Source organism: Podarcis erhardii, assembly GCF_964252035.2.
Source record: "Podarcis erhardii genome assembly, chromosome: 9".
Taxonomy (NCBI): Eukaryota; Metazoa; Chordata; class Lepidosauria; order Squamata; family Lacertidae; genus Podarcis; species Podarcis erhardii.
In genome coordinates this window covers 54,472,658-54,491,004 of record NC_138512.1, presented here as the reverse complement: position 1 = coordinate 54,491,004, position 18,347 = coordinate 54,472,658, and the positions used below count along the sequence as shown (strand labels likewise).

The window sequence follows — 18,347 nt, the reverse complement described above, 5'->3', positions numbered from 1 at the left end:
ACCTGTCCTTTCTAATATGTTCAGAGCAACTCAGAATAAAAAGTGCAAATTAGAAAATACACAAAACCACTAAAATAATATCTATCTGTAAATGTCCTGTATGAGACACCTGATGAGACCCAGTTAATGTTCTAGGAACATCTGATGGTGCCATATTCTTAAAGCTAAGCAGATGTACAACTGATTAGTGACTCAGTAGGATACCACTGGGAGGAAGACCCTGAGGTCTTCTGTAGGAAAATCAAGATTGGAATAAAAAAAAAATCAACACATTTTATTTTAATCCAATTGCATCGCCATATCTCAGCTTAACTATCCAGAACACCCTTCCATGATGTCACTACTTTATCTGCACTGCTTTCCAACTATTGCAGCAGCAGACCCCTCCCATCTCACTAGAGACCCTCCACCCACAAAATACTCATTAACTGAACTCAGGAAACAATCCAGGAGGTTTCTCACCAGAAGTACACTCTCAATATCTCCAGCTCAGTAATTTCCAATACTCTCATTGGATGTTCCTTTCACACTTAAAATTTACATTTTTCCTTCTGTCAAAATGGTGGCATAGAAAGACATTCACATTCCTTTTATCACTGCAGTACTTCTTCACACTGTCACACAAGCACGTATTCATTGTGACCTACGAGAATGGGTTCACCTCAGTCTGATGAGACACTGAAAATTAATTACATTAGCTGTGTAATTAATTACCATCAAGTACTCAAGCCTCCCATTCACCCCATAAATTGCCTATAAACTGATTCAAAGAAGAATGCTCTGGAAACCAACAAGCTATGGGGGTGATCCTGCTGTTGAAAATCACACAAGACATTCAGTAGATGCCAAAGTTTACTTTATCACGCATTCTACCATACATAATCTAGATCTGATTTAGGGCAAAATCATCTTTACTGCTTGGCAGAATGAAACAAAATGTCCAAAGTACCTCTGATACCCTGGGGTAGTTTGGCCATTTTAATTGGTTATCATGGTCCACTGTCCATATGTTGACTAAATATTTTTATGCTGTTTTATGGATGTTCTATATTCACAGATTAGATATCTGATATTAGATTAATTATGCAGTATATAAAATAATAAATAAATACATACATACAGGCAAGGGATGTAGAGCCTCCGTCCCAGAAGACCACAACTCCCATCATCCCTAGCCCATCAGCCATGTTGGCTATGGCCGATAACAGCTCTAGTCCAGCAACGTCTGGAGGGCCACAGGTCCCCATCCCTGATAGACATTGTCTACACCAGTGTGGTGTAGTGGTTAAGAGTGGTAGTCTCGTTATCTGGGGAACCAGCTTCGTGTCTCCGCTCCTCCGCATGCAGCTGCTGGGTGACCTTGGGCACACTTCTTTGAAGTCTCTCAGCCCCACTCACCTCACAGAGTGTTTGTTGTGGGGAGGAAGGGAAAGGAGAATGTTAGCCGCTTTGAGACTCCTTAAAGGGAGTGAAAGGCGGGATATCAAATCCAAACTCTTCTTCTTCTTCTTCTATATGGGTTTCCTGGGAAGACATTTCAGAACTGCCAAGTGTATCCTGATTCTGGATCTGGCTTCACTAATCTAGGACTAGTCCTGGGGTGAGCGCTGGAAATTTGTAACACCCGGGCGGGGGGAGTGCAAAAATCCATTTTTTTTGGAAATGTATTCTGGAACAGGACTGTGAAGTTCATCTATCGCTACTGGAAATAATGCATTTTTCTAGCAGTGGCAGAGAGATGTAGATTCAGTTGTGACTCCTCAAAATTCACAGTAAGTACAGAAGACTCCTATATATTTCAGACAGTCAAAATGCAATGAATTTGAATCCATGGGCACTCAATGACAAGATATTTTACATTAGCAAAAGCTGACGTGGATGGTTTGTTGTTTGCTTGTTTTTTGGGTAACTTTCTTTTTCTCATTGGCTCTGGACTTCCTCCAGCATTTCATCAGGTTGGAATATTTAAGCTGTTCTTTAAAATCCTTTGTGGTATGGTTCTGTTTCTTGTTTCACTTTAGGCCCTGAACTATGCAGGTAACAAAATGAAAATTGAAGTCCCTCCTTTAGTAGAGAAAGAGGTCATGAAAGAGGATGGCTCAGTTATTAAAAGGTTTGGGTTGGCATGGCAGTGAACTTTTTAATGGCAAAAGATTAACAAACTAACAGAAATTGTGTGCGAAGTGAAATAATGCCAGCTTTGAATCTCATCACCTTAAGCTTTTCTTGAAATACTAAGTGATCGGCACTAAGGCCACCTCTCGACTGTTGCTATTTTGCAGGTATGATTCAGTCACATACCTGCACATTTAGGCTGAAAATATCCCTCACATTTTGGTTCGGAATCACTAAGTCAATTTTACATGCTTTGATCTCCAGAAATATGTTCACTGGAACTCTATGCTGGACCTTTTTCTCTGTAACAAACACAACTGAAGCATCACTAAAAATAGGTTCAGAAGAGGAAACTTGTCTTCTCAAGCTCCCACTTTGCCATTCAGACAGACAAGTGGGGTTGCAGTGCATGCCTAGCCAGGGGGCAAGAGGGGTGGTTCTGTTCAGGGCTTCAGCCAAGGCTTTTTTCCAGCTCAGTTTTCCAACTCAGTTCTGGCACCTCTCAGAGGGCATCATTGCCATTCTAAGAGAATGAGGGAGAAGTTTGGCTTCAGCCAACTTGCAAGCGGAGCCTTCAAATACTGTTTCCACTTGGTGGGGGGGAAGTTATTAATACCCTTATTTTTTAGTTAATATAGAACTAATTGTACAACCAAAACGGCTACTCCAGTGTTCCATAGTCAAATGTTCTGAGGCTGACTTGCCCTAGTATCTCAGAGCTTTGGTTCAGATGTCATGGTTAGAGGGAACATATGAGTAGATACTGGGATAAGGGATAAGTATTCTTTCTACTTATTTCACAATCCACATTTTTATTGCCGTTTTGTAATTTCTGTTAAGCTATAGCCTAACTCAGATTACCTGAGAGTAAGCACTGAATTCAATAGGGCTTACTTTTGAGTAGACATGGTTGGGATTACATGGTGGTTTGCTTTCCCACCTCGTTTCTTCCCCCTTTGCTTTCCATTTTATGATATCATACACTGGCTTAACATGGGTGGAACCATCGTGTTTCCCACTTATGACTTTACCATGACAATAGTCTATACTATGTGGCATCTTGGCTACTTTTAAGACTATACATAATGATGACTATGTATGTAGAAAAGATGGAAGGATGAAATGGGGACCAAGGAATGGTTTAGTTGCATAAATAAAGAAACCCTTTAATAAAGCAATAAGGGAGTGGGAGGTATGTTAGCTGGTTAGGGAGATGCCGCATTCAAAGAAAATCCAGCACAGCATGGTCCACTCATTTCTTTGTCTGCCATGAGGAAGATGATGTGTAGATGCCCATACTAGACCAAGGCGGCTCCCCGGGAAATAATGAGCAAACAGATCCCCCATGCAATATTAAAGTAACAAATGACAGAAACTGTTTCGGTTCATGTACTTTAGAAAGTCTTAGAAGACAGGGGTGATGTCATTTCTCAAAGCTCCCTTCTCAAAAAAAGAAAAGAAATGTTTACCACCCACATTCACTAGACAAGCCCCATTTAACAATCTGTTCTCTTTGATGTCACTGTGATATTTACCAAAGCAGATTTAAGATGATGGCTGGAAACAGTCATATACCATGAACTACCTTTTCAAAGGTCAAAACTGTCTCCAGAACAAGTTGGTACAGATCAGTTCTTGAACCAGTCCCCACTCCCACCCCGCCACCGTTGTCACTTGCCATGCGACAAATATATGCCAGCAATTCATATTGCTGGATAAAGGCATTTATTCCAAATCCTTGAAACACCAATGTGACACGGGATTGCTGCCTTGTTCACAAAGTGGAGGAAAGCATGCGTTCTACCCTTAAAGAGGCTAGTGGTTGCAGTTTTTGATTTTTGCAAAATGATGGCATTTCCAGTTTTTTGAAAATAGTATATTAATCTCCCACCTTTCCTCCATCATGGATCTCAAGGTTACATATATGGGTTTCCCCAGTGGCTTCCCATCCAGGCACTAAGTCAAGGCAGACTGGCTTATGTCAGCAAGGTGGCTGCATCATGTGCCCCCTACTCCATGTCTGGGGACAGTTGACAGTTCTAACTAAGTACTTTCTAAGTGCAAGTATATTATAAATTTTGGAGTTAGCCTAGTCAACAGGAAAAAATCCTAGAGTGAATACAATCTATAAGCTCTTGTCTGTGATAGTGGAAGCTGTGTGAGAACAGTATTAAGCTGTTCACGGCTAAGGATAGCATGGGTCTTAATTGGTGAAGGTAAATCAGCTTTGAGAGCAGATGCAGTAGAAATATTTAACAAAAATGATTTCATTACCATCATGCTAGGTTTAGCACCCTGAAAAGGTTTGCATGGTTATTTCAAGCTCTTTTAATGGCTGTGCATGGAAGCATGTGTTTTTAAGGCCCAGTTCCAGAAGGTGGGCATCTTACCATGTTAAAAACAAAACAAAAAAATGAACAATTTTGTTCATTTGAAGTTAAAAATTATATTGTGGTACAAGCTTTCATTGGTGGTATTATTAGCATCAGTATCAATAATAAAATTTCATTATTGTTGTTATATTCCACCTTTCTATTAGAATGGTTAAGGCAGCTCACATCCATATCCTTGCGGCAGTCAATTTCATTGGACCTATTATGTCTCAAAAACATTATTATTAGAAAAGGGAAATTCCATTTCCTTTTTAGCATATGCTACGATCGCTCACTCTTTACCCATCATTTCCCTGCAGGACAACAATGAGTAAAGCCAGTACCCAGAAGAGGACTGTGGTTAAGGACCAGTATGGAAACCGTATTCATGTGGAACTGCTGGAGGACACACCAGAAGCACTACCCCGGGATGACCTTCAGCATGACCTCCAGCAACTACTGAGACATTTCTGCAAAGATGAGTGGAAGAAAGAGGCCAAATGAGATGCTGCTAAAATCTCACCCACAGACCAACACACATATCCATTCAATATCCAGAATTCACTTTCTTCTTTTGCTGTAGATGACATAACATAATCACTAGAGGACACTAACATTTCGACTTGGCATATAGTGTAGGGTTGTTTTTCTTTTCTTTTTTTTCTTTTCAAATATCTGTAAGCTAATTTGTGACCAAAGATAGCATCCTTCATTTGGGATGGTTTGTCTACTAAAAGTCATTGACTTTGTGCTATACTGGAAACTTGTCAAGATTGTCACCTTTGTTCTTCCTTTGCTTCTGCATCCGATCCATACAAACATAGCTTCTTCCACAGGCCTCTTCAAATCACAATGTATGTGCATTTTTTTTAAAAAAGGGATGCTAACATTAACCTGTAAATAGCTAAAGTGCTTGGACTCACAAGACTGAAAGAAAGAAACACTGCCTTTCGTGACTACTTTTAGGATCGAGAACTACACGGTCTGTTGAAACTGTTGAAGAGCGATTAATTACTCTTCCATTGAATATACAACATGGATCTACTGAGAAGGAAGCATGTCTGCCTCCCATGTTTATAGGACTTCCAGTTTGTTGATCTCCTTGACTTGAAAGTTTTTGAGAGTCAGGCCGAAACCTCAAACTCCAGCTGTTGCCAGCTGAATGCAGCCACCCCTGCTTTATGACTCCTGGAAAGCCACCTAAAGATTTCCTGAAGAAATAAGTACCCAGTTAGGTATAACTTGCTAGCAGCTATATCTGTGGCACATTTGCATACTGTATTCAAATCTTTTAGACTGGAACAAGAGGCAAGGTGCATTACAAACAAACAAACAAAAAAGCTCTAACTCCTGTAACTTCCTGTTTTCATCACTGCTTTAGCAAACCACGCTGTCTTATTGGTGGTTATTCCTGCTGGCCACTGCACTGTAGATAACTTGATAAGGGAAAAGAAACCCTTTCCCACTCTTAAGAAAGGTTACTCTAAATTTATCACATTCTATCAAGACTGTCTCTTAACCTGGTTTATGCATGTGGCATTGGGAAACACAATCTCAACCCTCTTGTAACCATGTCAACAGATTATCTCTCTCAGCACTGAGCGAGCCGAGCTTAACCTTCCATTTGAGATTGTTCTTCAGAGATTTGCTTATGGAGGGATATGAATCCATTGGGCATTTGTTTTTTTGTCGTCGCTTTATTTATATTCCTTAACCAACTTTCAGGAATCATCATGTAAATGTCTGCACTTTGATTTTTCCAAGAAGGGCATATGCGACTCTGGAATTATTCTGTGGTCTGTACCTAATTCTAATAGTGGTCTGGAGCTCTGTTGCATTTTAACATATATATGTAATTATATATATTATATATATACATATAAAATGATATACATTTTGAATCAGTTATTTGATAAAGACAAAGTATATTCAACAAGGATGAGTCAAGTCCTCCAGGGTTGATATTTTTCAAAACCTAGCCAGATTTTCCTTCTTGTAAAAAATAATAATAATAATAGACTCAGTGCTCAGAATACCGAAAATAAATGTTACAAATGGCACCTCTTCATTTAACTAACCATGTGGAGAGAAAGGAAATGTTTTAGGGTGTTTGGCCACCTGCTAAGAAAGCTACCCAAAGTGCCATTCTAACATTTTTCTTTTTGGTTGGCAAGCACTTGTGACTGCCAAAATGGAAGGAGACCCATTTCAGGACACACAGTAGCTCATTTCTCATTGTCAAGAACATCACTGGTTGACCTTCAAGACTGGGGCTCTAAAAGAAACGCATTTCTGTTGTGTACTTTGCAGTGCAGATGATGTTCTGTGTAACAGCATAATGGCTATCCTCCTTTATCGGTTTTGATTTTTTGCTGTGTTATCAGAGAACTTGAATACTGTGAGAAGAAGTGATTTTAAGTTGATGAGTCAGCATCTTGTTCCCATGGTGATAACACTAACTGAATATATCTATGAGGGCATGTATTAGTTAAAAAGATTTTTAAAAAGACAAAACAAAACAACAACACTAACAATACATAGCTGCAATGTGTACAATGGCTGATTTAATTAAATAAAAATGTACAAGTGTTAAATGTAGCACTAATTGTATGCCTTTTTTTGGTACAAGTTTAGCAGGGCTGATTTAGGTGCAAAATGGCAAACTTAGCAACCTCTACATATTACTACTATCATTATTACCTCTGCATAACCAAGAATCGAATTTGGTTGTTTAATTTAAAGTATAGGAAACAGAAGACACTCTTTATTGTTTTCCGTTCATAAAAGAATGGATCTTGATGTTGTCTTATTGGTAGCAGCTTCAGTGCATTACTTACTAGGCATGGTGGTTATATTCCAGAAATGATGTCACGTGTGTGTTTCGTTTCATTGTTTGCCAATTGTTCTGACATAGATAAGCCATAGAGTTGGAAGGGACCCTGAGGACCATCTAGTCCAAGCCTCTGTAATGCAGGAATAGGCAGCTGTCCCATACAGGATTGAACCTGCAACCTTGGCATTATCAGCATCACACTCTAACCAACTGAGCTATCCAGATGGTAACTCTTTTATGAAGATGGTAACATCAGCTTGACGGATAAACTGCAGACATTCCCTCCTATGCATGAATCCCAATAGGCAACCCACAGAATGTGCATGATCCCACAGGCAAATGTTTCCTCTTTTCCATGATTTTGGGGGCTTATAGTAAGATACCTTAGAAGCATTGACATTAGAATCACAGTTGCACTGTTCTCCATGAAAAGGTATTATGTGTGGGAAAACTCCCGCTTAGTTACAGAAGCATAACCAACTTTTTTTCCTTTTTTTTTTTTTTTTGAGAGGGTCAGGTGCTCTGATGCTTTTGAAAGAGAGGGAAGCAGGGCAAATATCAAAAGATCTATCCCAGAATATATGTAGTGGTTGGCAAGAATACCTGTTTGCAATCACCAGTGGGAGTCAAAATGTGCAGGGGCACTTAGATAGAATCCTTGTCCCAAGACACTAGAAAGAGAGGTCATCGCTCAGTGGCATATGCTTTGAATATACTACTCAAGATATTCCATCTCCAGTTAAAAGGTGTGGGAGAGGCCTGAGATTTTGGAGAACCAAATCAGAGGACAAAAAATACTGGACTAGTGTCATCCTTTGTAGAAGGCGGTTTCATAGGTTCATTTATCATTTTCCTGCAGCCAAACAAACATTTGTGCCACATCTGATTAATGATAATATCATTGTTCTGAGCTATACACCATATTTTTCGCTCTATAAGACGCACTTTTCCCCTCCTAAAAAGTAAGGGGAAATGTGTGTGTGTCTTATGGAGCGAATGCAGTCGGAGGCTCTGCTCAGCACTCCCCTTTTCCTCGGGGAAAAGCCCCCAAGAGCCGCAGACACACTCCGCGCGCTCTTTAAAGGGAGCACGGCTCTTGGGGGAGCCTTAGTCATGTGCAGTGTTGCTTTCTTATTTCTTGTTTTCCTACCCTAAAAACTAGATGCGTCTTATGGTCCAGTGCGTCTAATAGAGCGAAAAATACGTTAGTCGTTAATAACATGGGGAAAGATGTTAATAAAAGCACAGCCAACCCTGTAGATACATATTTTACAAACAGATTGACAAATTGATCTCATGCTACAAGGGATAAGAAGCAATAAAATCGCAACTAAAGTCTGGTGCTCATGTTGGTAATTGAAAGGGAGGGGGGGGGGATTAAGTTCTCTGTTGCTGGATTAGTTGCAACTCCCCTCAGGCACAAGAGACGAGTCATGGTGGGAGACCCGTTGAAAACATCTGCTTCAGCAGAATGCGAACCATGAAGAATGGAACAAACAGACACCACAGCTTCTGTGTAAATCAACTGTGATAAATACTATGTGCAAATTTTTTAGTCATCTCCTCTTTAAAAAGGATGACAAGCCACATGGGCAAAGGAGCAACTAGCAGAATAGTTTAAGTCTGCTGATTCATCCTTAGATGTTAGATGGTTGACAGGTAGGTGTCCACAACTGCTGCCAAAACGGGCCGGGGGGGGGGAGGTGCACGTGGTCTGTGAGGGAGGGTGGAGTGGACATGTTACTACACTCAGTATAGGCCAGGAAAAGGAGTGAACCAACCACCTCAAGTGCCATAAACTCCCAAAGCAGAGAAGTGGCACCAATTTCCATGAAGATCTTGCTGAAATTTCATATGATCTCACAGAGTGCAACAGATTTCATGAGTAGCCCCTAGCCGCATACAGGCATACAGCAACTTTTGCTATCCCACTAACTATGAATTGCTAAGTTGGTTGTCATTTCAAAAATCTATCATCCTCCCCCCCACCAATGGGATTGAAAACAGCACAATAGCTCCGGGACTGGTATAATTATTCTACCTGTGTCTGTCTGCATATGCATCAGAGGAGCAAGCAAACTTGAGATGCTGCAGATCCAAGGCTGCCCTTAGCCCAGCGCATGTCATTTCCTACAGCTGTGGATTAATGCCACAGAGCTCTCTGCCACTGCAACAAGGAAAGCTCTGGTGGCAGACCCCTTCTCTGCCTAAAAGCATTGCTCATCACTCAGCTGTTCTAAGAACTCAAGAGAGAGAAAATATCCCACTTTCCTGCAAATGTCAACTCCTCACAGCCAAAGACAACCTCAATGTTCTCCTCCTATCTCTTATAAACATTTTAGTCTTTAAAATATTACGTCATTTAATATTTGGTAGAGTACAGCATACAGCTGCATCAGAACTACCCATGACCCTTGTTTATATTGCTCTGTTGGACACAATATGTAGAGAGCTGAGCAATTGTGGACATGGTCAGTGGGGTGGGAAGCCTCACCCTTTCCAAAATGGTGGAAATGGACACTACAGGTTTCCAGGGGAAAGCATGAATGAAAAGAGCAGGCTTCAGACTGGGAGGCCACCCAAAAACACAAACACTAATGGGATATACCAAGAGCAGAATAAAATGCAAGAAGGGGGGACAGTTCTTCAGCAAGGATTGAAGTAATAAAGTTCTGAGCCAAATGCCAATAGCAGATATGACCTTGATCATTCCGGTTTGATGAATGACAGCTGCACAGGCAAACCCAGAACATCAGCTTGAAATATGCCTTATCATTCATTGCAAACAGAATTAAGACTTTCCAGATAAGAAAGGGATAGGGGGACCTTTGGCTACACTGGCTGGGGGTGATGGGAGTTGACGTCCAACAAGGAGCATGGTGCTGACAATGCCAAGGTTGCAGGTTCGATCCCCTTATGGGATGGCTGCATATTCCTGCATTGCAGGAGGTTGGACTAGATGATCCTCAGGGTCTCTTCCAACTCTACAATTCTATGATATGGAGGGCCACAGGTTTTCCACCCTGGAGTAAAGTTACTTGACTATTAAGAACAAGTTTGATGAACGGTGGCAATTCAAATGATGTGTCTATTTCTTGCTAACTTCACCAGCATCGTTACCAGAAAACACAAAGTGCAGCACTATAGGAATGAGTGAGGTAGACTGCTATAATTACAAATGACATTTACCTAGCAGAAAGAGGCTAGCAGCGGTGTATTTGTCAACAGAAAGCAATCAGCTCCAAATCACTGCAAATAAATCAGCCCACTGTGAATAAACAGCCATTGGACAGGTTTCAGAAGTGAGACACATCATTCTCTCAGTGCCAATGGAATTATCACGTTCAGACCCAGCTTGCACTCTAGAAGATCAACACTGCCTGAAGGAACTACTTTGCTATGTGCCAAAGGTTCGCATATGAACCATTCTGTTTTATTTCAGCATATTTAAACAGCCCCCATCAATGTTTCACAGAATATAAAAGAGTGCCTCTCGGTCGGAATTTTGCGAGTGACCCTGTAGCTTAAACTTTTTTAGGGAGAGAGAACAGGCTGACCTTTTTGCACTGTTCCAAATAGGTATGTGCAATTTACCCCATTTCTGTGATCTTTTCACCCCTTGGGGCAGGAGAATGGTGTCTGGAAATGGCAAACACATGGCTCACACATAATGTCTTTAGCATGACAGTCTGCAAGATTGCATTCATCCAGTTCTTTGAAGCGCATGAAAGTAGCATTACAAAGCAAAAGTGAGGTGAAAATGGGATTGCTTTCCTATAACAGCTGTTAAAAGTCAGGATATTGGAGGAATCTACTACTTATAGATGAGATTCAGCTCAGCTCTTGGCAGTCTCTGTATATTAGGGGAAAGTGTGCCTACATTTGTGAAAATAACAAAAAAATGTGTATTGGGGAAAATTTAAAAAAAGTGTACATTAGCCAAAACTGCATGCAAATACATAATATATAATTTCTTGCATTTTAAAACAAAAGGCCCACATTGAAGAAAACTAGCATGTCAGGGTTCTCGTTCTGCCTTCTTGATACACATTCACAGCAATATATATAATTAATCATATTTCTAACCCACCTTTCTTCCAAGGAGCTCAAGGTGATACACACACACCCATTTTATCCTAACAACAACCCTGTGAGGTTGTTCAGTTAGGCTGAGACACTCCTATTGGGCCAAGGTCACCTGGCAAGTTTCATGGATTTGAACCCTGGTCTCCCAAGTCCTAGTCCGATATTCTAACCACTACACCACATCACACCACACTGGCTCTCGCTAGTGTAACCCCTCACCTGAAGCATAAAAAGCTCAGGAAATTATTGCCTGACCAAATGCTTTGACCTTCAGAACCAGAACGACTTTCAGACTCACAATCTGAAAGCTACAGAACCTGTAATATCAGATGCATTTGGATCTAACCCATCTCTTTCCATGAATGCTAGCTATTGACTTATCAAGGTTGCTAACAGGTCCTTGAGAAGGCAGGTGGCACTGCAAGACAGCACATGCTGCCTTTCCAAAATGCTTGATTTTTCTCTGCAGCGATCTCAGATTACAAAGCAGGTTGCCGAGTGGAATCTCCATGGCAAGCCAGTGGCTCTCATTATTGGCTTGCTTTAAATATGCCCTTTGGCAGACATTATTCTCCTGGCCCTCATCTCAGCAGAAGGCGGCCACCATCAAAAGAGAAGTCCAAACAAATGAGCCATTAGTACCAAGTGGTTGTTTCCAGCTGATTTATGGCCTCTTTTGTGCTGCACTGCATTACTTCCTACAAGTCTTGAGGCCTGCTCCTAATTTCCATGGCAGGCTCGCTTTATTGTCTCTGTGTCAGAGCAGGGCAGAAAATAGCAACACATTTAGCAGAGCTACACAAATTACACCAAGAAAATGGATTTTGAATCTCCCCCTCCTTGCAGCTGGTGGAACGTTTAGCATCCTACAGACTCTCTGAAGGAATGCTTTTTCCAGCTATAGAAATTGAAGCTAATACAGAAAACACTGCATCAGCCGATTACATTTGCATCCTACCTCAGTGTTAAAAGAAATGTACCAATTTCTTTGTTTCCTACATCACTCCCGTCTTGCCAAAGGCAGAAGGGTTCTGTATTGGGGCTCTCTGAAGCAAACACAAAACACAAGTAGCGAAGGCAGCCTAGAATTACTAAGCAGCAGGCCTCATCACACACAATGATACAGATCCTCTCCTTTACACTAGACACAAGAAGCAAATAGCCTAACATACCAAGACACAAAAATAAGATAAACTAACATACCAGACCCTCCTTTACAAAATGGTACCAGGCAAACAACAAGCCCTCCTTCATACAAAGATAGAATACTAACCAAACTTCAATCTTCATGGAGGCCCAGGGAGGTAGCAGCAAAGACCTGTCTGGCCAGGCTATGCAGCACTTATTTCAGTTTGGGCCTGCATCCAAACTCCTTTCTCTCTGGTTCAGACCCTGTGATTTTTTAAGCTACCTTCACTTGGCTTTACTGTAATTAACTTCACCTGGCTTGGGTGTCTCATGATCTAGGCCAGCAGGCAAGCACAGTAATTAACCTACAGCTGGGTTATCTCTGAGAACAGAAGCCCTTCTGCAAGCAATCAAGTCAGCAGGAGTCAGCATTAGAATCACTGCTGCTTATGGGGATATGGAGGGTTAACAATTCCTCTTGCACATTTTCACAACAATCCCCAGAGCACTGAAAGAACAGGATCAGTGACTCATGTTGGAAGTTTCCACTTCAGCTGCATATGTTGCTGTGGTTTGACAACACTGACATGGACTTATCTCATGATCTGGCCATTTTACTTGATCCTTCTGAACAGGCGTGAAATATAGCCACAGGGTGGGGGTGGGGAGGCCAACCGTTCTACTCTAACATATGACTCAGCCTTAGACAGTGGTGCACTGATTTCTAGTCCAAAGTCCTACCCAGAGTGCACCACTGACTCAAGGCCAACCTTCTCTAATCTGCTGCCCTCCAGATGTTTTGAACTACAACTCTTGTCAGACCCAGCCAGGGATGAGGGTTGTGATAAATAGCACATTGGGAAGGCACTAGATTGGGGAAAGGTTCTCTAGAGGATTATAACATTTCATCTAATAAGCAGTTTCAGTTTATGACCCTGATATCAAGGAGATACTCCTGAAACACATTTATCAGTTAATGGAAAATTATCTCATAATGAACACGTTAACATTAACAATCTATCAGCCTTGCAATGGTCCTGCAATGATTCGGTTTACTTCCAAAGGAGTTGTATTGCTTGGATCTTACACAGAACCACTAAAAGGCAATCATGCTTTTGGTATCCTTTTCTGCCCCCATAAGAGAAGTGTGTGTGTGTGTGTGTGTGTGTGTGTGTGTATTGTGTGGTCAGCACCAATTACTAATTTGGAAGCAGTAGGCTTAGCACTGTTGGAAACAGAGCACTGGGCAGGATTTGTCCAGTGCAGAAGGACTGTTGTTTTACATTCAGTTAATACCCATGTTAAACTTTATATTGGGTTTTTTCCCTTTGAAGTCTATGGGTCACTAGTTGACCACCAGGCACTACAGCAGCAGCTCAAGCAAGTAAATTCTGGTCTAGAACATTTGCATAGTTTCTGTAAAGTAGTCCTGGAAAAGGAGCAATTTTGCTATTCACATGGCTGAAAAGCCAAAGACAGGAGCCAGACTGGCTGTCAGCAAAGGAGAGGAAAACAAACACATTTCCACAGCTTTATCTATATGCATTTATGGGTGCTGAGCACAGAAGCAAAATAAACAATGCTGTCAGGGCCATTGACAATAAAAACAGAGGCACTATAATAAATGGTCTCACAAGTGATGGCTGTTCTCTCTAATGTGTTCTGTTGTAGGAGGGAGACTGATCACTCCCAGTTCAGGCGCCAGGGAGCAAACCCAAACAAGCAAATTATGTGTATTGCATCCAACCAAGAGGAGAGTTCAGTCAAAGATAAATGGTTCTGGAGAGGGCTTTTAATGGGAAAAGCCCAGGGTTTCCTTGCAAGCTACATGTGAGCAATGAAAGCTGCACATTCTTGTTGTTGACACCTGTCTGTCTTGAAAGACAATGGAGTGTGCCTCTGCGGATGAAGCCAAACCATAGAGTGACCTCGCCAGGGTGCAAACCTGGGCAGGGCATGTGGAGGCCCTGGGCTGCTCAGATGGAAAGACCCCACTCAGCCTCACTGAAGTGGTCCAAAGGAAAGCAGAGCAATACATCTAGCACCAGCTGGAAGGAGTTGCTGGAAGGAGGCGTACAAGACACCATCCAACCATCTTAGGGACTCCACTCTGGATTTCTGCAGGGTTCACTCCTTAGCCTTTTCTGCTCCCCAAGGCAGCAGAGGTTTAGGATCAGTGTTTTCCTTCTCCTAGATGGGCTACCTTCCCAGGTTGATGAGCCCCATCTGTCCCACATTTCCTTCTACAGCACCTTAGAAACTGCCTTCTTTACCATTGGACCCACTATTCATCTTGCCTGCTCAATCCACCAGAGCCTGTCTTTGCATGCATGCATGACTTCCCCTGAATACAAAGACAGGGTCCAGCAGGCTGAGCGGATGATTTAGTGTACCTAAAACAATGGCGCAGAGGGTGAGATAAAGCAAGTCCAGCAGGAGATTTCATCAAACTTCTCAAAGCCATCCAAAAAGAGTCCTATCACTCACCTGAGCTTCATTGGTGGTACCAAAGATGATGGAAACTGGCTTTGATGGGTAAAACAGCACAGCAGATGCAGCTGGTCAATGGTCTTGCACAGTCATATTCCTTCACAGTAAGACAGTACCCCCTGCCCCAGTCATTTCACATGCTAACAAACTTTTTATTAAAAGCCATGAAATATTTTGGATGGAAGCATTTACCTTGGAAAATGTGTCATCTTGCTGAGTCCTAATATGAGATTTTAATATTCTATGTTTATATTTAAACACAGTTATTTACACTGTTGCTCCATAACTATAGGATTCAATTTTTGTGGGGGTAGAACATGGATGCCCCATCCATCCATCCACCCACACATACCCTCTGTATACAAAGTATCTGATGAAGGCTTCTGACTTCAGAGGTAGGACATCCACGGTGCCTGCAGGAGATCCCAGGTGCCATCTGCAGCTGACATGGGGCTAGGAGGGCCCCCTGCCTGGCAGCCTGGAGAGCCACAGTCAGACAGGGTAGGTGAGGCTGAGCTAGCTGGACCAATTGATCTGACTTGGTAATATGGCAGTTTCCTGTGTTCCTATCTAGGAGGCAAACATTTTAACAAAGATCACTATCATAACCACCAAAGAAGCAAATTACAGGCCAATGAGGCACGACAGCATGGCAAACATTCATGGTAAGAACTGCTTATAGAATGGTTTAAATTGTATTTGGTATTGGAATAGTTTTAACTGTAACTGTTCTGAGATGTTTTTAATTGTCATTGTTTTAATCTGCCTTGGACTGTTTGCAGGAGGAAGGGCAGGATAGAAATTCAACAAACTGACAAACAAAACAAAGAAAGAAACAATGCATGTCTATTATTTTGCATTTTGGAGGTTGCAATGCTGATCTTCTAAGATCTCTGGCACATTTGGGCACCATATTTTTCGTCCCATAGAACGCTCCGTCCCATAGGACGCACCGTCCCATAGGACGCACCGTCCCATAGGACACACCGTCCCATAGGACGCACCTAGTTTTTTTGGGGGGGGAAATAAAGGAATCCCCCCCCTTTATTTCCCCCACAAAAGCAGGGAAACCGAACCAGGTCGAGGAACAGCGGGATGGCGGCGCTGCGCCTCCCTGCTGTCCCCTGAGCTTGTGGGGCTGGCCGATGTCTGCCCGGCGGGAGGGGCGCTCTGCTTCAGGGTGCCCCGCGTGCCGGGCAGCAGGCTGCTATCCACAGCGTGGAGAGCCCTGCGGGGAACTCCTGCAGGGCTCCCCACGCTGCAGATGTCTGTCCGGCGCGGGGCGCTCTGCTTCAGGGCGCCCCGCCCACCGGGCAGCAGGCTGCTATCTGCAGCGTGGGGAGCCCTGCGGGGAACTCCTGCAGGGCTCCCCACGCTGCGGATGTCTGTCTGGCGCGCAGGGCGCTCTGCTTCAGGGCGCCCCGCCCGCCGGGCGGCAGGCTGCTATCCGCAGCGTGGGGAGCACTGCGGGGAACTCCCGCAGGGCTGCCTAGGTTGCAGATGTGTTCCCGAAGCGCCGGGCGCTCTGCTTTCAGGGTGCCCAACTCTCCGGGAAGCAGGCTGCTATCCGCAGCCTAGACATCCCTGCGGGACCTCCCACAGGGCTGCCTAGGCTGCGGATGTGTTTCTGAAGTGCCGGGCGCTCTGCTTTCAGGGCGCCCTACGCTCCGGGAAGCAGGCTGCTATCCGCAGCCTAGACATCCCTGCGGGACCTCCCACAGGGCTGCCTAGGCTGCGGATGTGTTCCCGAAGCCTGGAGAGCGAGAGGGGTCCATGCACACCGACCCCTCTCGCTCTCCAGGCTTCAGCGAAAGCCTGCATTTGCCCCATAGGACGCACCCAGATTTCCCCTTCATTTTTGGAGGGGGGAAAGTGCGTCCTATAGGGCGAAAAATACGGTAAGTAGATATGCTTCTGGTTCAGTTCTGTCCACACTGGCCTTAATTTGGTGCACAATATTCTTATTTGCAAGGTGGGGGAGACCACATTTAGGCAACTGTGCGTTTGCTACAAACAGCAATAACAACAACTGATTGCAGGTAACACCCTGCTGACAACACACACATTGCTGTTGTTAACTAGAAACCAAAAAGAGAAAAAATTATCATAGCCTCCTTGTAAGGTACCCTGAGAAATGGTGGCGTGATTGGGGAAAAGGAATCATCTTCATAAAGTTATGATTTCCCAAGAAGCATGAATGCTGAACTTATTTTAAAAGTTAAATATGTTCCAAGAGAGTCTATAATCCAGTCACACTCCTGTAGGAATTGAAGAGTGGGAAGAGACACGTTAACAATCAAGCATTACTGTTACCACCTTTTCATTTCTCTGGACTTTAGGACAAGTTTTTATTTTTAAAAATAATGTATTAAACTGCTTTGAAACATACAACCTTCTTCCTTCATGGAAAGCTGCAAGTTCACTTTGACGGGGGTGGGGGTGGGGTGTTCAGTGAATAAATCTACAACGTCAACCAGTGTTACATGGGAACGGTTTCCAACAATTTTTGCAGTCATGGTGGCTCCTGAAAGAACTGCCTTAACTCATGGTAATGACGGCAAAATGAACTCATATTCCATCAGCTAAAATGGAACGCCCTCCCGGGGAAAAAACCCACAAACATATGGAAGAGGCCCTAAGATCTAATTGGATGCTCCCCAAAACCAAACCCTTGGAATAGCAAGCAAGTGACCGCCAGATGGCAGCAAACTGAAAGTTTTAGCCAAGCACAGAAACACAGGATAGTTGAAGCTATCTCAAACAGACGCAATGGGTGTGGGGGAATGTTTTCCCGCGACCATATATGATATTGATCCTCTTCCCTCTCCAACTCCTAACCCTCTCCCAGTTAACAGAACCGTTTAATGTTTTTCTGAATGCCTATTCAGAAATAATTCCCATTAAGTTCAGTGTGCATAGGAGAGGATTGGAGGGATGGGTGGAACCTGATTCTTCTAACACCTCATTTCATATATGCCCACTTGACTGCTTCGATCTGCAGAACTGGCCCTGCTACAGGTGCCATGTAATACTCCTTCTGCATTGGAAGAAATCTACCTTTTAGCGTGGAAGCTGCTACACTACTCCCTGCCAGAGACATCAAGAAGGTCTTTGCTGTACTCTTTTCAATGCCTACTTAAAATCTGCTTCTGCAAAACTTGAGATTCCTCAGAGCCTGTCAACATTATTTCCCTCTTTGCACATGTGTGTGTGTATGTATGTGCATGTGTGCGTGCAATTTGCCTACATCAGGAGTGGCACTCACAGCCTGAACATCAGAATCAAGCGTCACATTCTCAAATGAAAACAATGAGAGCCAAGTG

General features: G+C 43.0%; 1 protein-coding gene and 1 long non-coding RNA gene across 31 annotated transcripts in view; one reads left to right on the top strand and one right to left on the bottom strand.

Annotated features, from left to right (window-relative positions):
• Positions 1 to 7,085, top strand: part of ANK2 (ankyrin 2) — a gene marked incomplete at its 3' end in the record, with an annotated part of 330,684 nt that extends 323,599 nt beyond the window's left edge. For 28 of the 30 annotated variants that reach the window (XM_081876550.1, XM_081876558.1, XM_081876549.1 and 25 more), the window contains 2 exons: positions 2,022 to 2,113; positions 4,808 to 7,085. In XM_081876550.1, coding sequence (XP_081732676.1) covers positions 2,022 to 2,113; positions 4,808 to 4,991 — 276 coding nt within the window. The remainder of the gene's footprint in view (positions 1 to 2,021; positions 2,114 to 4,807) is intronic. The other 2 variants (XM_081876562.1, XM_081876560.1) reach the window with 1 other exon arrangement.
• Positions 1 to 13,140, bottom strand: part of LOC309350446 — a 37,462-nt gene extending 24,322 nt beyond the window's left edge. The window contains exon 1 of the long non-coding RNA XR_014160380.1: positions 12,680 to 13,140. This is a non-coding gene — a long non-coding RNA (uncharacterized lncRNA). The remainder of the gene's footprint in view (positions 1 to 12,679) is intronic.
• Between the last annotated feature and the right edge of the window lie 5,207 nt (positions 13,141 to 18,347).